The 25,544-nt window shown below is 40.6% G+C and overlaps 2 protein-coding genes across 5 annotated transcripts in view; one reads left to right on the top strand and one right to left on the bottom strand.

Moving 5' to 3' along the window:
• The window catches only part of LOC121305822 (RNA polymerase II elongation factor ELL2-like), a 45,828-nt gene extending 40,629 nt beyond the window's left edge, over nt 1-5,199 (top strand). Inside the window, exons 13-14 of one of the 2 annotated variants that reach the window (XR_005948126.1) lie at nt 2,378-2,508; nt 5,110-5,199. The gene's annotated coding sequence lies outside the window, so the exon portion shown is untranslated. Of the gene's footprint in view, nt 1-2,377; nt 2,509-4,646; nt 4,694-5,109 lie in introns of those variants that run through there. The other variant, XR_005948125.1, reaches the window with a different exon arrangement.
• On the bottom strand, nt 3,277-25,099 carry LOC121305848 (rho-related BTB domain-containing protein 3-like). Of its 3 annotated transcripts, none has more exons than XM_041237512.1 (12): nt 24,407-25,099; nt 22,584-22,812; nt 18,509-18,701; nt 11,520-11,677; nt 10,436-10,541; nt 9,775-10,164; nt 9,151-9,260; nt 8,265-8,370; nt 7,672-7,845; nt 7,226-7,392; nt 5,963-6,059; nt 3,277-5,238 (listed from the first exon to the last, which is right to left on the bottom strand). In XM_041237512.1, coding segments are annotated over exons 1-12 (1,848 nt in total). In that variant the 5' UTR covers nt 24,409-25,099; the 3' UTR covers nt 3,277-5,122. The 3 variants fall into 3 exon arrangements, with proteins under 3 accessions (XP_041093446.1, XP_041093439.1, XP_041093453.1); XM_041237505.1 differs by having other exon boundaries at nt 8,250-8,370; XM_041237519.1 differs by lacking the exons at nt 3,277-5,238; nt 5,963-6,059; nt 7,226-7,392 and having other exon boundaries at nt 7,753-8,130; nt 8,250-8,370.
• Between the last annotated feature and the right edge of the window lie 445 nt (nt 25,100-25,544).

Below are 25,544 nucleotides of genomic sequence, written 5' to 3' on the forward strand. Positions count from 1 at the left end.
TCTAGTAAGGGTTTTAAATTGGTTCAATTTGATTATGAAGGCGGCGGTTGAAACAAAGATCTGGACTTCAAGCACCAAGGTTACCCAGCCTTTTGCTTCCATGATATGTTTAACTGAACTTAGCTCCACCTTGTCTGTTTTACCTATTAAATGTTACTTGTAAAACCTGGAGTGTAATCGAATTATAGTGGAATTCTAAAATTGCGTGCTAGTTGGCATAATCAATTTTCAATGGCATTGTGGTAATATTCTGAATCTGTCAGACCAACATATGAGATGCATCTTTATTGATTGTTCTTTATGTCAGAGAATTTTAAAATAGTCATAGCACAGAGTAATGTGACATCAAGCTTAAGTAAAATAAATAAATACATAAATAGATAGATAGATAAATAAATAAATGGCAAATCAACAGCCTCCCACAATATTAAAAGGCATGCTTTTCATTACAGCTGTTATCTACATCATGCTAATATTGGACTCTGCTTTTACCAAGATAAAATGAGACAGTAGCGTTGACCAACCAAGACGTAGCTTTGCTGTAACATATGAGCCTTCACCGGGTAACGTTTCCTAAATCTGCAAATTAGTTTGAATGATGGTTTATGAATACTTGTGACAACAAAAAGGATTCCTGAAAATTATCTTGGTGGTAAAAAAAGGTTTTGAATTAAATTACAACTTGACTTAGAAAGAAACACGTGTTATAGCAAGCATTACAGACAGACAGATAGACAGATAGATAGATAGATAGTACAACACTAGGTTAAAGGGTAAAGCTGGAGAGTGAAATTGTCCCCACCCCTTCTTGCTGTGACCTGGGATGTGAAACAGTAACAGTAAGGCAAGTAAACTGAGAACTGTCTTCAACCAGGAGCAGTGCTGACACATGTGCACCCACATAGTGAATGAGTCGCCTTTGTTCTACAGAGGGTTGCTCTGTAGTAATGTGACGTTAGAGACTTTAAGAAATTGAAAGTCCAACTACAGTACATAATAGTGAGGGGATGAAAAAACATTTAAAACCAAAGGTATTGCAGTGTTTTGTCCTGAAAGAATATTGCAATTGTAACAATATAGTCTTATAAAAAGTAATTCTACATATAGTTACTATAACAACTGTGGTATGGAGGTACTGTAATGCCATGCAATTATGTCACGATCATGGCGATGTTGCATTCAACAGAGACCATCATTGTTTGGTAATGTGTATAACCAAATACATGGAGAAAAGTTTTGCGCGATGAAACGTGCCCAGACACTGTTTAACTCCTGCCTCTTTACGAAGAGCAAAATGTGGGGTGTTTTTTTGCAAAGGACGTGTTGTCAAAATACAAATTTAAAGAAGGCCACCTGGAGTTCATCAATATCAGCAAGCGAAAGGCCATGGACTGCATCCAGGATTACTTCCTGGAGAAAACTGGAGCTAGGACCATAAGTTTAATTAAACTGTTCCTTCATTAACAATAATCTTCCGGTTCTTCACACCGTAGGTCATTATAATTTAATTATAATTTCAAACTGTGACAGAACAAGTTTCAAACACACACATGATAGTGTAATACACAATATAGGCTATATATATATATATATATATATATATATATATATATATATATAGATTATCTATATATTAATATCTCCCAAGCTGTGAATTATTATTATACTATTATTATATACTACAGGCTGTTGTTATTGTTTCGACATTATCAATGTGTGGACTCCTTTGTTTATTCAATCTGTACAGTGTCCTGTATCTATCACATGGTCATAGGGCTTGGAAGCGCAATGATAGTGAATGGCAGATAGATTCCAGTACATACAGTGGTCATATACATTAGTTATTATAAAAGGTTTTCCAAACACATACCCTCTAGTGTTTTTTTTGGATCACCCATTAACAGTTAAACATCAGGTTAACTTAATGATATACTGTACTTCATTTTTTGTTTTGTTTTTTTCAAACTATACCCAAAACATTAGTTGGTGCAAGATTAGTGATACTAGGGTCCATGAAACCAGCCATTTGAGGGTTTTACTCAATTTCTAGCTCTATTTTTGTAAGGACCTTTTCTTATCATCCCATCCCATAGATATTTCATTTAGCGTTCTCCATGTACAGGCACCCCGAGTGCTAAACAAACAAATCCACAACAAACTAAAAAGAGGTCTAAACTGCTCGCTAGTGAGAGGCCAAAGCAAGCTTAGATTTTCAAAGAAGTGAAGGAGAACAAGATGCCCCTGCACCTTGGGTTTTTAATCGTGTTAATTCAGACTCAGATCAGGTCTCCCACTGTGTCTGTGTGTAATTACCAGCTGTTGGTGCCTTTGTGATTGAATCATTTCCCCTGCCCCTGATCTTCCGCTCTGTCCCTAGGTACCCCGTGTGTTCACTGGGGAGGAGGGCATTGGGGGTGGCAGCAACGTGGATGGTCTGGACAGGAGTGGCAAGTTACAGGAAATGCTGGAGGCAATCGGAGCCTTGCAGTGATGAACACATATGCTTGGGTAAGTTTCAGCGTACGTGTGATACACTGGTTTAACCACTGTCACACACACAGCTGCCATGACAGAGTCACCTCACAGCACAGCATCGCAGCGTCTGTGTCAGTGCAATCCCATCATAACCCTTTTACACAACCAAAGGGATCAGGAGAGACCCACTTTCAAACCTGTCCGTCAACAGATCGTTCTCATGGCAACGCAAAGTGGATTTGGCAGCGTTTGCTTGCTTTTTATTTTCAGTTATATTACACAATACAACAACGTGTAACGTTCCACATTGCACGAGCTTCTGGCACACTGTAGGGCTCGCATTTTACTGCAAAGGTGGTGATACAATAGTGTTAAAGAAATACATTCCAGGTGTTCAGACAACAGCAGAGAGCAAAAACACCAAAGGAATGCTCGTGTGAACGCTCGACTTGGGTAAGGGAACGCCAACACGTGATGCATTTTTCTATGTATGTTAGATGTACAGTCACGTTGGCTGTTGCCTTTTAAATCCACGCCCACTATAGCACTTCAGTGCCAGCGTAGCTCTTTACACTGGCCCTTAGACGGATCTGTGCTGTGTCTGAACTAACTTGCAACATGCCATTTCAATGCCAGCTTTGAGTCATAACAACCAGTTTGTGTGAAAGGGGCTTTCAGTTGTGTGGAGCACAGCAAGCAGTGTCTAATGAAGAGACCTGCACAGCTTGAGAGAGTGTCTGTCACTGAAAACCTTTCAACTCTGTGGTGCTGTCCTCAGAAAACGAATCAAGCACTTAAAGGGAAGGTTAAAACAGGAACATTTATTTGTCAGTTGGAAAAACTAAAACAATTTCTAGAGTCAGCTGTGGATTAAAATTTAAAAAACAATTGCAAGACAGAAGTATTGTTTCTGATGTGCAGATTTCTTTGAGATGTATGTTTAGCGCCCCATCACAATATTTGCACTGTCCCTTAAGAGTAGATTTTTATTTTCCAATATGAATCATGTTGGTATTGGATGAACTGGACCGTCAAGTAAAACATAGGTTTGGGGAAAATTCTGAAAAACTAAAAACACAGGTCTAGAATTTACAAAACTGTGATTAAAAGCCAAGGGGGGGCTATTGAAAAAAACTGGCGATCTAGGTGTGAAATAAGTGATATTCTGCAGTGAATAAAACCTGTTATAATCTGATATATACCTGATTAAAATGCATCCTGAATCCTTCCTTGACATCTGTCCAAGTAACTTTGGAGACCCAGGTATATTCTGAGATGAAAAATAAGCACAGTAAAGAGGACAGTGTGCAGTTGTCTATCTGATCCCTGCTAGGTTTGTAGTAACATCTGATCTCATAGGCAATAGATTAGGGTAGTTAAGCACAGGAAATCATTTCACAGCATCAGCTCAAGACCTGGCCCACAAGTCTTGTTATACAGTACATACTCTTATTGCAGTGAGAGTGTTCTGATTAAATCATTACACACGACAATACATATTAAATTAAATGCAACATGTGTGAAAGATAAACCAAGCAGAACCGAATCGTTTCCCAAAGGCTAATGCTTCTTTAATAACACTGTGGTATACTTCATGTTTAAATAGACCATGCAAGCTATATTTGTTATAAAAAGTTTGGTAGCTTGGAAGATTTAATTAGACAAAAATGTACAAGTTTTAACTCCAAACCAGGAACTTAACTTGTAGACACGATCGTGCCGTTTAAAATAAAAGTATCAGATATGTTCGAAACAAATAATATTCCATACGTAGAGAACCCAGCACAGTGGCTGCTCCTTCTAGGTAATGGAGTGCTTGACTTGCAGCTAAGGCTCAAAGGAAATCAGATTTCAAACCTGAGGGATTTCCTGGATACTCATGGCTATGTGGTGCAATCCAGAGAAGTAAAATGCTCCAGTATAATCCTGTGGCTTATCCCAGCGTGGTCTCCGCTGATCAAATCAAACCCAATATACAGACAGTGCAACATAAAGACCAACCTGAACCTTGACATCAATAACCGAGACTTGTAGCATTAGAAATCAGTGCATCATTAAAAAAAGAGGCAATACATCTGTTAAATGCACTCAATCATACAATGCCATGGAAAAACAGTAGACAAACCGCTTGGAGAGAAAATGGCTTAAAATGTCAGTTTCATCTCTCCCAGCCCCATCGTTTCTAGACAGAGAGCTGAAAAGGCACAGCGTCACATGAATGGATTGAGGAAGGCTGTTGAGTGCCGGCACTTTGGATTCTCCAGACAAGCTCAAAGCCAGGAAGAGGCTAATTGAGACAGGTGGTATTACCTGTGCAATACTGGAGCAACAGAACCCAGAGCCACGGAGAATGACTGCAAACACGCAAGGGAAATGTATACATTCCATAGGATTTTAAACATGTGGGCTTTCTGTATGCGTTTCCTAGTTTTACACTGGCCTTAAATACTACAGCTGCAACTTGGATCAAAGTGAAAAGTTTTTTTGCATTCAGATCTTCTTGCAGAGTAATAAATATATTTTTGCAAGGGATTACACACTTTTGTTAAATGATCTGTGTTTATTTTGAAGTTGGTTACAGAGGACACCTTACTGCTGCCTCAATGTCATTCTCTTGGGTTTGGTGTTTTTCAGCTGGTGGTCCTGGTCACATGACTGTACAGCGCAATCTCCGGACCTGAACGTGTTGCCTGAATTCAGCGAGCTCCTGCACGTACCGGCTGGAGGGCCACCTGTGCTCCTCTATGAAATCCCTTTCATCCTCTGAAACAGAATGAGACATCATGCAGTGGAGAGGGGGGTGATGACCCACAGCAGCCTGACTAGAAATCCCATCCAAATAAACCTTGATTTGAAGTTATCTGCTCTCTGTATTCCTTATTCAAGCAACACAAAGCGGTTTACTACAATACAGTAACAGCTGGTTACACCGAATCATGTGCATCAGACCCGTGGGACCAATGGCACAGGCTCCAGGATTCAGCAGTCTACCTTTAGTGATAGCATTAAGAAAAGGGAGCATAAGTTAATGACATTTAAAAAGCACTGAAACTTTTTTTTTGTGTATGTCAAAAAAATGAAGCTGCATCAAAAGCGGTCTTAACACATCATCTTGGTTAAATCAGCTTGTTGGTTATATAAAGGGTCTTCATTAAAACTGATACACAGTATGGAATATTTAAGCCATAAAACATCTTTTTTTTTTTTTTTTTTAAATGAGAACAAGGGAGAAAGAGTAACCTAGAGACCAGCAATTATCATTTAACAAACAATATTGGTTTCCCTTTGTTTGTTGTTCCAGAAGTAGTGGCAGTGTGGTGCAATCTGCCAATAACTGTCACAGCATGGGAATTTGCAGAGTCTATGGTTAAGTACTGTGTTATCATTACTGTAATCATTGTTGCTTTAAAATGATCAAGTAAAATACATGGACTGCGCCCCAGGTGCACAGTGATTGGCAGGGACCAGTGACAACATGTAATCTTACCTGCAAGATCCAAGAAGTCTGGTTTCTGACTGAAAATGAGGTAGCTACTGGCAAGGAAATGAAGCAGCCAGGCAGATAGCTGCACAGCATTGTGAAACTAAACAGCAAGTCAAAAAGAGACAGAGAGAAAATAGACTGCTTCAGAATACCAAGTGGCAATTATTAACATCATTCCGGAACTTTGTAAGCAAATACATGAGACTATTCAACACAATTACTCTCACGTGATACAGTTTATCAACAGTCTGACAGTAGTTGTATCAGAGTTTTGTTAAAGTGCTACTGAACACTTTATAACCTAACTTACATACTGTCTCTCTCAGTATTGGAGTTCTGTTTTTTGAGTATGTTGGGGTTCTGTAGCTATAGCCATCAAAAACACGTATCTCAGCTACAAGCTGCTGCGTCCTATATCGAGGACAGTCAAGTTAGACGTGCCCCTAATCAGACCATGAAACTTCAAACCAGCTACAAAGCTCAACACAGAAAAAATGGAGCTTTCTCATCACCATGAGCAGGAAAATACCAAGAAATGTATAATTTTTAGGCTTCAGTTTATTTTGTATTGAGGTGTCATAAAAGCACTGAAGGGCAATATTTACAGAACGAACAGTTACATTTAGACTTTTGTGATTAATAAAATTAGAGTAACACTGGAGTTAAAGAGAACATTCAAATAACAGGCAGATACCAGTTAAAAATGCTTCAAAACAATTACAAAGCAGCCTGTCCTCAAACGAGGTCAGCACGTTCACTTTCCTACAGCACGCAGGTACTGCTGCTGTGAAGGTATTATTCCAGCCATGCTGTCTCCCACTGGCCTGATGAAGTATCCGTGAAACACGCCTTTGACAGGTATTGCTACAGACCATCTACATATAAATATCCACCTGCTGTAGCTTGATTTCAAATGATAAAAAAACGACAACTAAAATCGGAGACTGCACAAACAATTCCAAAGAGTAACTAATGAGTTTTTATCCAGACACCCACAGCGTATGGAATGACTTCATTCCTGCTCCATATTAATGGACCCCATTAAAAAATAAACTCCAGGATTGTTTTAGGGAATGTTTTTTGTTTATAAACAGTCTCCTAGGTTTAATGCACTTTGAAACACTGAGAATGAAAAGATCCTCTGTAAAAGGAGTTTGCATGTTCCAAATTGCATCGCTTTAAGCTTTTCTCATTCGCAGAACAACTATAGAGCTCTAGGAAGGTTCATGGTGCATCTCTATATCTGAATGGCTTGAAGATGCTCACCTTTGCCTTTCTGAGCAGGTTGACCACACTGAGGTTGGTGGATGCCAGCTCTCTGCTGGGCATGCTCTGCAGATGTGTAATGATACAGACTTCACAGATGTGCTGGAGCCGGGGCACCTGGTACATCTCAGCACAGACCAGCAGGGCTATGGCCTGGGAAATGCTGGCTGGGAGAATTGAACAAAACATTACCTTACCTTGAGTGTTTACTATATATATATATATATATATATATATATATATATATATATATATATATATATATATATATATATATATAGATATATAGATATATACACACACACACACACACACACACACACACAACTTTCACATAAAATACAAAGGAGACGTACACAGTATACTTTACTGTCAAAATACTTTACTGTCAAAATGGCCTAACTAGTTGAATTAGACAGGCTTTTGGCAAACTGCATTTCACCTACCTGGACAGCAGGTGTCAGTATAGAGGTATTCCAGGAAGGACAGGAAGGTATCTTTGGAAACGCTGTGGATAGGCACCACACTGCTGTTTGCCTCTGCATAGTTCCCATTAAACATGGCAGCCATTACCTCACAGCGAGCTGCCAGTACTGCTCTGTGCGCCGGCATCAAAACCCCTGGAACAGAACAGCAAATAGTGACGGCAGTCTGAACACAGTAAACATGCTGGATAACCTCTGGAGGCTTTGTGGCACTTGATATGATCACAGAGTCTTGTGAGGCCTGTCAGATTGTTCTGATTTTCTGAGACACACACTTATGGAAAGGCACATGGCTTTTCCTCATTGCTGTGGTATGACTCAGCCAGGACTGCCCCTTGCAGGTACTGCTGCAGGGGATTTCTCCAGTAGGTCCACAACTGAGGTTTGTACAAATACTGCATAGCATTGCCCAGCCTGTACCTGAAGCGACAATAAAATGATATCTTAAACAAGAGGCTTGTTAATCCAGGGCTGTCAAAAGGATGTATCTGGAGCTACATACAGTGCGGTTCATTCAGCTGCACAGTAAGGAGATTTACCTTGTAGAGATTTACCTTGAACCTTAAAGATGACATCCGTTAAGACCGGGGAGTTAAACAAATGTCCAAGAGAGGTACTGTGACACGTGGAGTGTCTGAGAGGCGCTTGCTCAGTGGAACCCTGCAGGAGTGAGACACGAGAGATAATCAGCAGATAATGGCTGTGTCTACAGCTATTACAAGGATCTCATGCATTGCAACCAGTGTTGACCAAACTAGAAATAAAAACACTGTACACTGTAGTGCACTTTGCTCCCTCCTACAACTACTATATGTTGGTTCTCCAATTATAACGAATGGGATTAGAAAATAACCAGGAGCCTGATCTGGATTCACAGCGATGATGCTTCTCCTCTCCAGGGGAGGAATATATTCCCCAGGGGGAAGAAAATTACCAAAATAATATGGCTTGTGTGCTATTTTGACAACACACGATCCAAACAGGTAAAATTATATGTTCCTTTAAAAACTGGAGGGTATTACTGTAAACTGTCAAAAAAAAAAAAAAAAAAAAAAAAAAAACTATGAGGAAAAGATAACCGTTAGGCAGACGAATGCAATCATCATGGCTGGGAATGCAGCTCAGTGGAATACACTGTATACAGGGCCATATGCAGAGCTGCCATTCTACCAGGTTAAAGCTATAGCTGCAGTATTCATATGACTGCTTGGTATTTACTATTCAACCTCCAAATCAGTGTTAAGCAGCAAACCAACAGAAAATAAAAGGAGTCTTTTGTACTTTACCAGAAGTTTTACATGAGCATCAGCACTGGTGGTGCAAAAAAACAACCAAGGACACGACCTCAGTGTCCTCATAGCTCGTCTCAGCCATGACTATTTGTTTTTCACAAAAGTGCTCAACAGATGGCATTGTATCCCAGGGCACGCTGCTTAGTACCTTTTCATAGCCAAGAAGAAATTTGACTTTGCCAAGCAGTTCCTCGATTTCCTCTACACTCTTCAGCCTTTTCCTGATAGAATTTTCCAGCTCATTCCACTGGGAGGCTCCTGTTTCACACAAATCAGTGTTAGGCTCCAACATTCACATAAATTACAAGAACAGTAGAATTGCAACATTTTTCAGAAACTACTGGCAGGTTAAAATTTAAGGGGGTTGTCTATGAGAATTCTGGCAGTACCATCTTAAAGAATAAGTTGGTCTGAAATATCAGTTGTTATCTGAACTAATGTCTTTTCTTGTTTTTAAGATTCAATTGGCAACAACTAAATTTATAACAACAAATAAAATAAATAAAACTCAGAAGTTAAAAGCACTGTTTAGAGCTCTCAAACATGCCTTCTTGAGTGTAACCCTTAACTTGTCCCCATGCCACAGTCCAAAAACGTCATTCGTGTTCCGTGTAGTTTTCTTATTGATCCACGAGCAGCATATTGTTCCAGTTTCAAACAGGGTATTACTTATGAGTTCAAAATCAGCCGACAGGATTATTGGAACAGGCAAAATACAAGACTACTGCTTCCAATCTCAACACCAAAAACAAGAGAAGGAAAAGAGCCATACCTGAATACACAAACCGCAGAGTCTCTGACAGGCATGAGCACAAGAGGGGGTCCTTGACAAAGACCCGAGTGGGGGTGCCACCAGGATGCCTGCTTTGGGTGGTGGGGTCTGTGGGGAACCCAGTGCTACTGTCGCTCACTGAGAAGAGATTCAGAGCGGCCTTTACCGCAGAGGGGCTGCAGGATTCCTCACCTGCCGCCCCAGCCTCCACCCCGAGTAACAGCAAAAACACTGGACTGGCAGAGCACAGGACCACCTTGTGTGCCCGTGCCAGCTCTCCGCCGTGGCCTTCTGAACAGAAAGTCACGTCCGCGCACTGCGAGCTTCCCAGCAACCTCAGCAAGTCAGAGCTGTAGCTGGAGTCCTCTGCCTTCACTGTTGGCAGCTTGGCTGAAATAGAAGAGCGGATTTCATGGAAGGGATGCTAATCGGGCCAGGGATCTCAAGCATTCCCTTAGAGTGCGCTCTCTTTAATGTGATACTGCATTATTTGGTGGTATATATGTATTTGCAACTCACAGAATACTGAAGCCTTGGAGCCTGAAATGCAAATCAATGTTAGGCCTGTTCAGTACATGGATGGGGGATTATGGTTTTATCAAAACAGAACTCTGCTCTGAGGCAATCTTCAAATGCAAAACTACTTTGTGATTCATCCTACCTGGCTGTTCTAACCGAGGAGGGTTAGGCCCATTGGATTTCCGCCTCTTTTTCTTATTTTTTTCTGATGACTTCTGATTTAAACACTGCACAATAAAGTACTCCAACTGCAAATGGACACAGAGCGTTGTTTAGTGCATACACTGATTACAGGTTATCTTACTCAAACTGCATACAAAGCAAAGCAAACAAAACCTATGAAACAGTGCTGTTAAAAGAACTTGAAAAGGAGCGCTAACCAAGGGCTTAATATCCATATGACAGAATAGAACATCAAAGGGGAGGCATATAAGTGGAGCGGGCAGTGTTGTGTGATACACTGCCCTTACAGATTCTGCCCTGTCCCCTGTCAGTAAGATGAGACAAGGTTAAAAGCACTAGAACCACAAATGCAGAAATTGCATTGCGGTTAAGTTGCATGCTTCTGGTGTGTCGTGTGGCCAGTTCCAGCCCAGCCTCAGTCCTGTTACATAAGCCAAGAAAGACATACCATTAAGTTTCCATCCACACGTTTAAAGTAGTCCCACAAAAAAAAAAACAGACATGTTAGACTTAAGAAAAATAAAACTACACAGTATTTGACTACATGCAATAAGAATCACACAGACTGGTTGAAAATATCATATAAACAAAAAAGGAGGGTAAACAAAACTAAAAAGATATGAAAATCTAATTTAACATAGTACAGTGTGGTAGAGCGGCTGGCTGCCTAAGGTAGTCAAGAGACAGAAAGGAGACTCAGAACTGCAGGGTTACTTTAATAAATCAAAATGAACAAAAAACAGCTCACCAAGCCAAAATAAAATGTTGAACAAAAACGTGCGTCTCTCTCTCTCTCTCTCTCTCTCTATGTTTACATTCAAAACCACTGAAACAAAGCATGCCTCTCTTTTAATAACATTTTGTAGCTTGGGAGACGGCATGATTTAGTCCATTAACTCTCATGTTCGCTTTTTACAGTACCTCAGTATTTATGTCCATATTTGTCATATGGCAGTGGTCACTCCTAGGCGAGTGGTTGAATACATGAATACAAAGCTCTATGTAACCTAACAAAACTGGATTACACAACTGTTTTATCCTACCACTCCTCCAAAGTATTTCCCTGCATAGAAGTCATTGAGAGTGTGCAGCTCCAGATAGGTGGCTCCCAGCTCTTTAGAGAGCTGCAGGCCCTCGCAGGCAGGAACGCAGCTCCCTTTATCGGAGGTGCACAGGGGGCAGGTGCAGGGAGGCCCTTCATCTGAGGAGAAAGAGGTCCATGGTATTAATGAGTGTGTGTGGATCAGAACTAGGGTTAGAGAGAAGACAAGGACTGTTCTTTAAATATGTTTCTCTTTAACAACATTCCTCAAAACAGTCCTACAGTTTTGTGAATAAGCCCACTGTGTGGGACACTGGAACTTCTAAGGTTAACTGAACTCAATTTAATCTCGAAGAAAATAATAGTTTAGGGGGATTTCATGTGGGAATTTCTATGACTAAAAAAAAAGAAAGTTTTCTCCCAAAGAAGTTCTGGGAAAAAAATAATTATATAGTCCTTGGTCTCATATGAATCACTGGTTTTCCTTGGGAACCTGGAGTTACTGTAGAATTTCCCACAGCAGCAGCAGCCCAAGTTGTGCTGACATCACTTGAGTTGAGATAAGGGAAATATATTTTAGTTTTGTCCCGAATGGTAATATTAGTTTGATAAACTTGGGCAGCATCTTAAGGCTGGGATTTGTTTGGGATCCCTGGTATTAACTGCTATAGTTCTGGGATAAATATTTGACTATTTATACAGTACAAACACTGCTTGAAATGCTTTCGGTAGCATAAATGGTATGTTTATATATTAAAACCTATGACAAATTATTTGAACAGGTGCTGTGCAGGTATACCCTGCAATTCAATGTGTGTATTAATTTCACTGTTTTTCTTGTCTGACTGAAAAGAAATGACAAGACTTGGTGCTGGACTGCACAGTCCGATTCTCGCTGGTTTTAGGCAGACAAGACTCAACAATCATGCCGGAGAAGGGATCAAGCCATTAATGTCAATTCTACAGAATGCCGCTTTGCAGAGTGGCCAGATTAGACAGGTTTAACCGGATCACAAAATGTATACCTGACTTTACAGCTGATGGGGTTCCAGCTATTTTGTTTTGAATTGAAGACTATTTGATTATTCTTTTCAATTTTGAAAGAATATTGAAAACATGAAAACACGCATGTTTGTCCCTGCACTATCGCGTATGTAACCATGTATTTTTGAGGTGGTTTAAGAAATGACCACCCAGGAGTGTAGTTCTGTGCCCTACACAACGGTGATTTCATATAGAGATTTCCATTTACTAACTCACAGCTGTAGCGGAAAGAAATAAAAGGGTTACCTACAGCAGAAACACCTTCAATCCAAAACCCAACTGTAATGGATTTATACTACCTTTATTTCACATGTAATGTTTCTTAAATAAACTTTGCAATCTACTAGACATGAAAATCCCCATATGAATATACAGTGGTCGGTATCCCCCTTGAAATAACCAACACCAGTACTTCAGTTCAGAAATAGACTTAATGTCACATTCTAAAGAGAGGCAGACTTTTTTACTGGTTCCAGCTGTTGGAACATGTCCAAGCGATATATCTCCAGCAAATTACCAGTATAAGCTGCAAATATGTCCCGCTGAGGCAGATAATAAAATGCACTGATTTAGGCAACCTCCAAGAAAGAAAAGTGGGATATCAAATAATGAAATGCAGTATCCTGGTTTTTTTTGTAGTGAGCCACAAATACAAAATCCCAACTCAACACTAGAGCAAAAGGTTTAAAAAATTAGACATCAGCACAGAAGATGTAGGATATATACCAGTACACATGTTAAAAGCAAAGATTTCATTGGCATTGCTGGCTTGAATTTTTACTGAAAAAAAAAAAAAAACACACATTTCTAAGAAGTTGCTCCACACAAACCATGCTGCGTAAGAATAAACTTTAACTGAACTGTTTTATCACTCTGGGAAACATGAGGGAAGTATGCAGAAGTCTGTAGCTTGTGCTATCTACACTGGGAGATCAGTCAGACACAGTATTGAAAAAGATTAACACAAATACTGTATGTACTAAGGCTACATAAAGTGGTGACACACTCTAAACCGGGTTTCTATGTGTGTTGATTGATACCTTTCAAATATCAAAAGCCTCTGTAGCCATTTCCTTCCCCTCTTAGCAACCAATGGACCCTGATTCACCTTTAACCCTTTCAGTTTTACCTATTCTGTAGCTAATCTAATATGAGCTAGGTTAATAGCACATGTGTGAAAGAAGGGTTAACAGTGGTTCCTATGGAAGTTTAAATACATGAATGTGTACAGCGCTGCTGTGGGTATCTCTTCAGTGCAATCAGCCAGAGGAACAGATTTTTCCATGCCAGAGGACACTTTGCAGATCTTAGGATGTGCATGTAACAAACAAGGCAAGCAATCATCGAATAATAAAATCAAAAGCAGAAGGCCTCAGAAATGTTATTTTGCATTTTGACTGTAAACTGTTGTTCTGGGTGTTTTCCTGTTTCTCATTTTTGTGCTCCCTCGTTGTTTTGGCTGTCAGTCTTGCACATAACTAATCACAGTGAGGGCAGTGCATTAGTGAAGGGTCAATCGTAAAGAACAGTAAACATCAAAATGGCCTGACTGAATATCAAAATCGGAAAGCTCCATTAACTTCATAATGTTGGGGGAAAGAAACACGCACAATTGCAGATTGCCATCTCAAAGCTATAACTATTCAAATATTAACGAGCACAATGATTTGCAAGCTGCCAAGTTCAAGCTCTTTCTAATTCTGCTAGCTTCCCTCCTCCAAGCTCAGACCTTTCCTATGCCTTAAATCCTCAAATACAGACACATTTCTGCTCTGGAAACACCAGTACTTACAAGCGGCAGAGATGATTTTTCCAGTATCATGAGAAATACTCCAGCCCTGTCTCTGCTCAATGGCACATAGGCAGAAGCCTGCAGATCAGCAGACTCTGGCCACAGTCCAGGACTCAAATCAGATTAAGCCTATTTTTATCTGTAATCTCTTAATGGGTAGCCTTTCAGTGCTGAAGGGCTCAAGACTGATATGTAACTGTCATAAAACAACAACATGCTTGAATCTCAGCATAGGTTTACTGAATAGCAGCATTCATGTCTCTATAGTTGTAAAGAAGTGTGTCATAGATAAATAATTACAATATCTATTGTAAAGGTCTATCTAAACTAACTATTTCCACCCTCAAGGTTCATGCTGATGGTGTTTCCCCACAAGGTTGATTTGTTGACTTCTCTAATCAACATCACTCAACACCAGTGAGGTCACACTGGACTGTAGACCCAGGCTGGAACCCAGCAGAGCAGAAGAGCTCTTCCAGAAGGAGGACAGTGAAGCAGACTGTAGCTCTCTTCCAGAACAGGCAAAGGAATGCCCCCTTGGTTAACGAGTTTAAAAGCTTCCCAATTCAGATCTGCAGCTCAGAGTTGGCTGGCTTTCCTATTTCTCTTTCTAACCAAAATGATTGCTCTTCTATTTTTAATTGTGTGATGTGAAATGATCCTGCAAAATGGAAGCGTTACTTCCATTTACTTAATTCCTTGCACTTGTCTTCTTAAGCTTCTGTCTTTCAAAGCCTGCATTATAAGAAACCCGGTGACCTCGCCTCATTAAATATGAAACTATTTCCACAGTCGAAACAAGGCGGCCAAGAAATAAACAATGCAGCATACTGTATTTTGCATTAGAGCTACCCTTATATGCATACTGTCCCTGTAAACATTCATTTAAACCTCCAGAAACCCTCATTGTAAAGACATTTGGTGTACATTTAGGGTACTAATCACATACACTGCCTGGCTACCTTACTAGAACCTGTACCTAATATTGGGTGGGTCCAACGTCTGCCCCGATCAGTGTTGGCATGCCCTCCAAACAATCCTGACACAGCGGATGTTTACAGTATCTTCTGGTAGGTAGCCATTGCTATCAGCATACGTCACTGCAGAGTGGCCTCGATCCACAGCAATGTTTAAGTAGCTACGGCACTAAGGCGCCTGGTTATACCAGGAGAACATGCCAGCACGATGCCAAATCCACAGTGTAGACACAAATGGCATATTTCACACTTGTGAATGTTTCTAAGTGTTCAGCGGCTACCTCTGATCAAGTTGCAAGTGTATTTCTCACGCACTCTTTGCTGTGTCAAGCCTGCATGCGAAGCTAGTCGAGTCTATCATGCAAAGAGTGCAAGATAAAAGCACACTCTCAATCGAAATAAAAAACAGATCAAAACCTGATATTAAAAAACAGATAAAAACCTGATATTAATCCACTGATTAATACAGAACCTGCTGTGTTTTGAACATTTCACAATGCTTTGGAATAAAGTTAGTTGGTATTTTTGATGCAATAGCTCTGTTACCACTATATGAAACTACAGACATGGGCAGTCTATTGCGGTGCCACTGTATTTCACTTTTTCCTGAATTACATTTTTCATAGAATGAGTGCACTTGTGTAATTATTATTTATTTTCCAATGCAATTTCTTTGCATCGCAATCGCATATTGGCCTGGGTTGCTAGGACTCTTGACTCACATTCTGACTTATTTCAAGCTGTCAAGCTCGCCACTAACATGGCGCTGGTGTTTAATGATTCCAGTCAAGCTCCCTCAGGGTTGCTGTGGATGTGCAGTCCTGCTGTGTGATCACTGTGCAGTGCATGTTAATGAAAGCCAAGCACTCCTGAATGACCTGGATTGATCCCTGGAGAATGTCAACATGTTTGGGCAACCTATTCCAATCCAAGGCAGTGTTAGCTTTCTGATTGCAGAGTCCTTCTAGCATGCTAAACACTGCTAACTGGAAATAACAAACCCCTTACACTCATGTACAATGAAATGCAGTTATTTATTTATTTTTTTAAAAAGGGTCTTGTTTATTTAAACACTTTTTTATAAATCGATTTTAAAATCATGAATTACTAGTGGGTCTGTTCTTGCCACTTGGTCTCCTGGTTGAAACTGCACTCAAACAATCAACAACAAACTGTCAATTTTTACACAATTATATTGGATAGGCACCTGAGCAATAATGGTCCCTGTTCACAAAACTGCAAGGACTGTTTAAAATTAATTCTTTTTTTAAAAGCACATTTTGCATTACTAAATTTAGCTTTCCGTTCACGACCCTTTTCAACCATAAAAAAGGTTTATTATCAGTTTATAAACAATTCATAAAAAAACACACAACAGAAAACATTCCTTAAAGCTCTTTTGCAGACTGTATTTTTTTGCATTGTGTAATTTTTAACGAGAGGATCAACATGACCCTTTATGGAAAGCAGCACTGGGGATTATTATAGAGCAGTGGTTCCCAACCTGTTTCAATGGTGTTTGGATTTTTCCCACAGACCACTTGCCATGCATTTTTATGCCTATATGTAGAAGCATACGTAGAAAGTATTTATATAGCGTACCTCACTTATTGAAATCCCTGGGACTGAATCTTCGCTACCAGTTCATCAATCAATGTTGTCATCTTACAAAAGTTTAAACTTGCTGATGGCAAAGTTCCTGTTTCTTTTGTTTAAAAAAGTCCCATGTTCCCCCCACCCCCCACATTCTTAATGCTTTGTAGATAAATGATGGCTCAAATTTTGCAGGCTTAAGAGCTTAGTTTGACAAGACCTCCTGACAAATAATGCACTGGGGCTTTGGGTCGTCCTTTCTTTTCTTAGAAATGGCTGAGATTCGTCAATTCCTCTTTTGGTTAAAAATTACAGCGTCCAGAACAGACTGTGCACACTATTTCCACAGGCAGTGTTAGAGAATTTCCTTTTGAAAAATAGGGCCTAATTTTCAAAAGGGGCAAAATAAGAATGAGGTCGCAAAGTGATTTCTAAAACTTGACTTGGGTCACTAAACATATGGCTTTCAAAGAGCTGATATAAAATGTGTCATGTATCCACTGTTGAACCCTGAAAAATAGAAGTAACTTGATTTAGTTACACCAATCAGGTATTAAAAATCATTTTGCGGCCTCATTTTGCCCCTTTTGAAAATCAGACCTATAGTCTTGTGAGATGTTAAACCTGAAATCATTCACACACACTATGGTATAGTTCACAAGTCAATTCACTGAATTTTGGGAGACCACAGACAGGGAGCCACAGTTAAATGGTGATGTTATTAAAATCTGCAGTTGTTTAAACTATTAAAATAGACCCCTGTGTTTTTCTGCTTTTTTAACAATAACTGCTTATCCACACTTTTGCTGTGCTTAATTACACTTTGCTATGCTTTTACTATGGGGCCCGCTTCTGACTAACACTGGGGATCCAGGAATGTTCTCCATACTTGGAAGAAACGTAGCAAGACATGCCTTAATCAGCCTGAACTGCAGCAGGATAAGCCGCAGCATCCACGATTTCATGAACCACCCTGAGGCACGGCTGTCCTTTCAACCCACAAAGTATTATTTTCTACTGATCAGCTCACACCCCTCCAGCAGGTACCATTCAGAAACAATTGTGTTTGAGTTGAGTCTGCTGTGAAGGTTGGAATAGAAAAGCGAAGACTGAGCAGGAGTAACAAACAAGTGATTAACACACATCCCCACCTCAGCCGTATATACACAGCATGCACAGAAGATGATTTGCAATGAAACGTTTTAGTGCAATTTTATAAGCAAGTTACAAGACATATGCAAATATGTAAGGGTGACAAAGCTGGATGGACGTGAACATGATCTCCTCAATGAAAGGTAATAACAAGTTTCATGACAAGTGGATAAGCAGTTGTGCAGAGAGATGAAAAATTAGTTAGGTGTGATGTATACATGACCGTCTCCACTCCATCCTCTTTGCAGGGGATTTCATTCCCAGCTGGGGAGAATACATGTACTAAAAAACACCTAGTTACAGCTGGACTGATAGTGACAGCACACGGCAAGAACACAGCCATTATACTTACTCTGTGTACAAGTTTACATGTAGTCTGCTGTTACATCCCTACGCACTTCATACAGTGGCAAGAAAAGTAACAGCACTTACCGTTTTGTCTGGTTCCCACGGCAGCAATGATAATTGGCACTGTCCACTGGTTTAATAGTCTTTTAATCATTGGAGTGTAGTTTTCCTTCACCTCTTGAAATGCAGGTTTGTCATTGACCGAATATTTAATGACAATAATGTCTGCCTGTCCAACCACATTGCGAGAGTTGTACCAGTCACTGTCGAAAAGGTCCTAAAAGAAAAGAAAGGGTTTCAGACAGCCTTGCTTACGTTCCAATAGAAACACCAGGCTCTATAGTGCAATGCACGGCCCTTGAGGGACTGTGAACGTGATTTTTGTGAAAAGGGAGACATGAACTTTAATATATTCTGCATTGCTTTCACAGATCAGGTACTGTGTGGCTGTAAATCGTGTGTGTGTAGGACTGCGAGGTTGGCAGGGATGGGGTTAAATCTTTCCCTACCAGCAATCACAGGTGTGGCCATTCTCCAATTAGGTAATTGGTGCTTATTGGGGAGTGGTCACATGTATATAAGGAAGGAGAAATGGTGGTATTTAGGCGAGTGCTGTGATTTTTGTATTTTTTTTTGTTTTTGTGAGCACCTGGTCACAAGATAATGGAGGTCTGGCATGAAGAACAATGCTGGTTGGAGGCAGCATGGGTTCCCATTTGCGCAGTGCCCATATGAAGACCCCTTCAAAACGACTGCCTCGCAAATGCCGAAGACGACACCCTCCTTCCCAGTGCTGGGGGATGGCGGCCTGGACACCTTTCTTACCTGCCTTCAGGACCGAGGTCGGTGGAAGGGGAGGAATTACCAACAGGGCAGCCGCTACACCTGCTGCTGACGGAGGCACACCAAAAGCCAGCCACACGTCCACGTCCAGAGGGCTCAGTGCTCGCGATGCTGCCAACACCACTATTGGTGTGCCCAGCGTCACCACTGCCTGCGTTGCAACTGCACGAGTGCCCTGTGCCGCTGCCAGCATCGCCACTGCTGGAGTGCCCTGCACCACCGTCGCCACAGCTAGAGTGCGCAGCGTTGCCACTGCTTGCGTGCCCCCCGCCACCGTCACCACAGCTACAGTGCGCAGCGTCGCCTCGGCTACAGTGCGCAGCGTCGCCACAGCTAGAGTGACTAGAGGCAGCGTCACCACTGCTGGTGCCCAGATTTGCCAGTGCTGAAGGGCACAGCATTGCCACCCTGTAAAGGAGTGCCCAGGGCAGAATATTACATTAAGTGTTATTTCACTATTGGATTATAGCTAAAAAATAACCCTGATTTGGCAGTCATAATCGACTTGCTGTGTCATATCTATTTGTTTACTATTGCAAATTTTGAAAGAATATTTTACAGCTATAATAATTGCATAAAAAAGGCCTTATTAATGCACTGTAAGATTCATGAAGCAATTGTCTCTCAAGGCTACCAGAACAAGGCAAAACTGTTTACACTGGACCCAGGAAGCTGCACTGTTTCAGCTAAGGCTGGCTGTGAAGATGTTATTAATTACTATGGCTGTTTAGACTAACAACCTTCACACAGCTGCACTGGATTAGGACAAGCACATTCCAGACACTTTGTTTTTCAAAACCACACAATTAATCAATCCAGGGTTTGTCACCTGCAGCTAGTCACAGTTGGTGCTTGAATCAATAGGCATTCTGCACATCATGGCTCCAGCCTAAGAGCTCTACAGGAAGCCTTACAAAAAAGTTTACCCAATAATTAATAATTTACCATACCTCTCTGGGCTTTAAAATGCTTACATATGTTTAACTATGCTTTTGCTGTGCTTAATTATACTTTGCTATGCTTTTACTATGGGGGCCCTCTTCCGACTAAAACTGGGGATCCAGGAATGTTCCAAGCTACAGTGCAGCTGTGTTTCAAGCTGCCTGGATACCATTTAGTTCTGTCCTTGATTAGGAAAAAATACATACATTACAGTTACAGCTACTGTAAGTAAAAGATGTCCTGGTCTGCTGTTATTTCAAACACTACTTCCCTTCCTGTTCATAAGCTTTAATATCCTGTAAGCACCGTTCAGTTATAATTGCGTGTGAATATTTTCATCTTCTCAATGAAGAGATGCAGAGGCCCTTCAAATGACAACAGGGCTATATCATTAGTGCAGCGCATTACATTTACTGCAACACAGGCTCAGGCAATGAGGACAGTTGCCTATTATGGACAAATGCAAATGGAGTGCCTGGTTTTGGCTGACATTGTGTTTGTGTGCGCATGTCAGCATCTGTTTGTGAACACTGCTGCTCGTGTCTACGCTGCTTTTAAGGAATGTTTGATAACGGTCGTTGTTTCGAAACCCACTTTGACCAATTAAACAATGTTTGCAGCTCATGAATAGAATTTTATAGACGACCTCTCAAAAGAGAGTCAAAGTTATGTGAACAGTATTTTTTTCAATGTAAATGTTTAACATGTATAGTATAAAAGCACATGAAGGGTTATGTATTGTATAGCATTCATTTTCTGAGGGTGTTCTGAACAATAACTAGCTTTCAAACACACACACAACAAGCAGATAAACCAATTCACTCTGTGTGCTGAACACAAAACAATGAACACATAAACCAATTGACACTGTGTGCTGAATACAAAACAATCAAGACAAACCAATTCACACTGTGTGCTGAAAAAAAAACAATGAACAGAAACCAATTCACACTGTTGCTGAACACAAGACAATGAACAGAAACCAATTCACACTGTGTACTGAATACAAAACAATGAGCATATAAACCAATTCACACTGTGTACTGAATACAAAACAATGAACAGATAAACCAATTCACACTGTGTGCTGAATACAAAAGAATGAACAGAAACCAATTCACAGTGTGCTGAATACAAAACAATGAACAGAAACCAATTCACACTGTGTGCTGAATACAAAACAATGAACAGAAACCAATTCACACTGTGTGCTGAACACAAAACAATGAACAGAAACCAATTCACACTGTGTGCTGAACACAAAACAAAGAACAGATAAACCAATTCACACTGTGCTCAACACAAAACAAATGGAGGCTTTTTTTTTTTTAAACTAACACAGAATTTGTACCATTATTTTCTGAAAAAAAAGGACCAGTATTTCAAAGAACATAAAAATCCTTTTAAATAAATGTACTTTTAAGTGTGTTCATTTCCAGTTTTTTGTTACTTTAAAAGGGAGAAAAAGTATAGAAATATACTTCTATAAAAATAGAAATATCTCATATCTGGAATGCATACCTGAACATCCCTCTTTCTGTGCTAGACAGGGTTTTGAGTTAACTATCTGTATGATTCAGGACTCATTAAACATTAAACTAATTTGAACACGAGGCTCTGCATCTCAGGGAGTTTTATTTGTTACTGAAAAAAGAAATAAATAAAACACAGCTTGACACCTGTCCTGGTCAAGTAAGTAAATTATTGAAATGATCAGGTATTTGATATAAATAAATTGTCCCTCCTTTCTAAATGTATTAACAATTTCTGAAAGCAAACCGACAGATTGTTCAAACCCTGGGAGACTGATCAATTCAATATGTATACCTACTCCAGGGAGGCTGAAGGCTGATGCAAGTTTCAAGACCTGAGTCAACAAGTACATCAGTAACATTCCCCCTCCCCCCTCCCTCTCCCATCCCTCCCCCCTCCTTCTTCCATCCCTCTTCCATCCCTCCTCCCTCCCTCTCCCTCCCTCCTCCCTCCTCCTCCACGGCTGTAATTTCACAAATCAGAGTTATCAATATGATGAATAAGTCACCATGACATATCAACAGTATGTACAGAAAAGTACAGAATTAGGTTTAGCAATGACATACTTAATCACAATTTGAGAAGGGATTATAATATAAGTGAGACATACAGATGTATGCACAGACACCCCTATACATCCCTAGAATTCTGAATTCTAAATTCAATAACTTAAGCTCAATACAGGTGAAGCCAATACCAAATGTCATGACACAACTGCATAAGCGGTTGTCCAGATTTCTGGAAACACGCCAAGTGTTATATGCATACAGCGACCTCCACCAGCATTCCCTTCAGGATAATAAAAGAGAGGATGTGCTGTGATAAAGCAGCTGCTACTCACCCAGCCTGGGCAGTCATGGACCACCACCTTGACATCTCCGAACACACAAGCCTGGTATTCGGTGAACGCAGGGAATGTCGTGTGGGGGGCAGAGCTGAGCGACACATTGTACCTTCCGTCATGAACACCAGCGCTTCTGCCCAGATAGGTCCAGAGCAGACTGGACTGATGCTGCCCATCCTCCTGCAACCTGTCTTTCTCATTGCCGAGCGCCACAATGTGAACAGACCTGTGCAGAACGAATACAGTCAACACAGAACCCATCCATACAGTAAACACAAAACATAACCCAAAACAGTGCACATATATACAGTCAACACAGAACCCATCCATACAGTAAACACAAAACAGAACCCAAAACAGTGCACATATATACAGTCAACACAGAACCCATCCATACAGTAAACACAAAATAGAACCCAAAACAGTGCACATATATACAGTCAACACAGAATCCATACATAGCTTCTAGCTGTACCTTCATTCTGACTGGGCGTTTCGCAGATGTGCATGATTCGTACTGTGTAGCTTGGACATCACAGGCCATTATAAACGTTTGTGTTAAAAGCAAAGCAAAAAGTGCAGTAAAGCATAAAAAAAAAAATAATAAAGCCAAAAGAAATTCCAGAAATAGCTTGATTGAACTTCTCTGGTGCACCACCGGTCCACAGTAGACATTCTTTCTCATCGCAGTTTTGAATTGGAACCAGACAGCTGGCAAGTAGTTTTGGTCGCAGTTTTGTGAGCACTGTTTGACATGTATACAAGTAAGCTGATTACGGCTTGGACGAGCTTGCTGAGGTTACTAGGGGTTAATTAAAAACACCATGAGAAGACCACCAGCAAATCTGAATATAATGATGCCAATATAATAGATTGAGGAAGTACAAAATAAATGTCTGAAGGAAGTTAGGGTTCGCAATTTATCAATGAAGTTAAACTAAAACTGTCACCGGTTCAAACTGCTGGAACTACAGTAAAACATGGTAAATGCATTGGAATACCACAAAGAAACTGCAAAATTACTGTGCAAATAAATCTGTCTTTTGGACGCACCTTTGCAGACAGTAACAAAAAGAGAGTCCAGCAATTTGACAGACTGTACCAGACTGAACTGCTCCATCTCCCACTAAGGAGGTGGCACAGCAGAGCAGACTCCAGGCTTGAGTAAAGTGGCTTGCCAGCATTGCCCTTCACTATGGACAGACACAGATAACTCCATTCCCCGCTGCTGCGAATCCAGCACCATTAACATGGCCAGCTGGACCGTCCAGCTACTGGAGTTCCCTTATAATAACAAAGCGGTCATTGACACACACACACACACAATGCACATGACGACAAAAGCACGAGGGGAATTAAAGCACAGGGTGTTCATGTGCGGTACTCAGTTAGGCAGAATAATACAACTTAACTGCACACTGCGGCTGTTTAGTAAAACGTGACTCCAATAAACCTTGGAACCTGGTTCAATAGATTAACCACTGCACGATGCGATTACTTTATCGTAATGGACTTTACACCTATCAACTAGGTGTTTTGCACTGTGCTGTAGTTAATTCCGTTCAACTTTGGCACTGCTTTGTTCTTATGAATGAACGAATACAAGTAAACAACCCGGCCAGACCCCAACATCTCAGGAATCCGCATCTGTGTAGAACGCCAGGATTACGATTTAATAAAAGTGATGTAAAACAATTATAAGAAGTGTTAAACACAGTGTTTATAGATTATTTAACTAGAGTCTTGGTTATTCTTGTTTTTCCGCAGACATCAACACAACAAACGGAGCAAATCAATAGACGAAACGGGACATAACTTACATTGTCGCCTCCTTGCGCAGCACAGGCTGTGGGTGTTACATAGTCAGCTTTAGGATCCGGTACAAAAGAAGGTCTCACTAATCACTTTCAGCGTCCCCTCGAACAGAATCAAAAGAAAATGTATTTTCGCTCCCACCGCTCAGTCATAACGAGGCGCTCCACGTTGTCGACTGCCTGTAGAATACAACAATGCTGAAGTACCCCCTCCGTAATCTAGCAATGGAAAATGCAACCGTGGCGCAGACTGCACAGAGCTGCGAGTTAATATTCAATCACCACAGTAGTTGGAAAAAAGAAAACCGACAGTGTGCACAATCCGGATCGCCTGACGTCAGTGAACCATAACAAAGGCTCATCAGGTTGAACGTGAATCGAATGGTCTCACTGGACACAAAGCCGAAGCAGTGAGACTAACGACGGCCATGCAGTGCTACAATAATACCCGAGACAGGGATGTAGCCTACTGCTCGTCTGGACGGCGTTTATGAGAGCCCTGGCTAGCTAAGCTAAATGCTAATCAAGTAAATATCTCGGGGGTCGAAAAGTTGGCTTGCCACGCAGAAATGGGCTCTTAGTGTAGACAAGCACGTCGAATAGCTCTTACGAGGTTATGTATACATACATTTTTGGTTAGGGAACAGTTATATTAACTATTCTGCGTGCTCTTCACGTAAAAGTTGCCTGCCTGTTTCTGTAACCTGATATACCGTGTAACTGGAGGCGGGGTTACGTAAGGGTATTCAAAATGTTACTCACATCACGTTAACTGCACAAGACATTCTACTGATGACTGTGCCATTATCCCCACGCTCCGACTACAACACAAGAGCTTGCATTGTTTCCCTCCTTCAAACCCCTAATGGAAATTTCAGCAATGACCACCACTGGCCACAGCTGGTCCTGGATTTTGTAATACTAGTTCCATAAAAATGACATTATTATTAGTATTATTATTATTATTGTATGTTTTTATTTCTTTCTTAGCAGGGTTATAAATATATATTTTAAGATATCCTTTAAGATTCCCATTGAAATAAAAGTACTAGCTCTCTGGACCTCAGGATGTGCATTCCCTTCCAGAATATGCAGCCATGTCTAATGTCTAAACATAATCCCTTCCCAGTGTACAAGCAGTCGC

The sequence above is a fragment of the Polyodon spathula genome, chromosome 2, assembly GCF_017654505.1.
Source record: "Polyodon spathula isolate WHYD16114869_AA chromosome 2, ASM1765450v1, whole genome shotgun sequence".
NCBI lineage: Eukaryota > Metazoa > Chordata > Actinopteri > Acipenseriformes > Polyodontidae > Polyodon > Polyodon spathula.

What these genes read in the sequence shown, in the direction of transcription:
- LOC121305848 (XM_041237505.1), bottom strand. An exon ending in TCAAGGTAAATCTCTACAAG is followed by an intron (nt 7,846 to 8,249) that starts GTAAATCTCCTT and finishes GTTCTGTTCCAG; the next exon opens with GGGTTTTGATGCCGGCGCAC. An exon ending in ACCTGCTCAGAAAGGCAAAG is followed by an intron (nt 6,060 to 7,225) that starts GTGAGCATCTTC and finishes CTTGCTGTTTAG; the next exon opens with TTTCACAATGCTGTGCAGCT.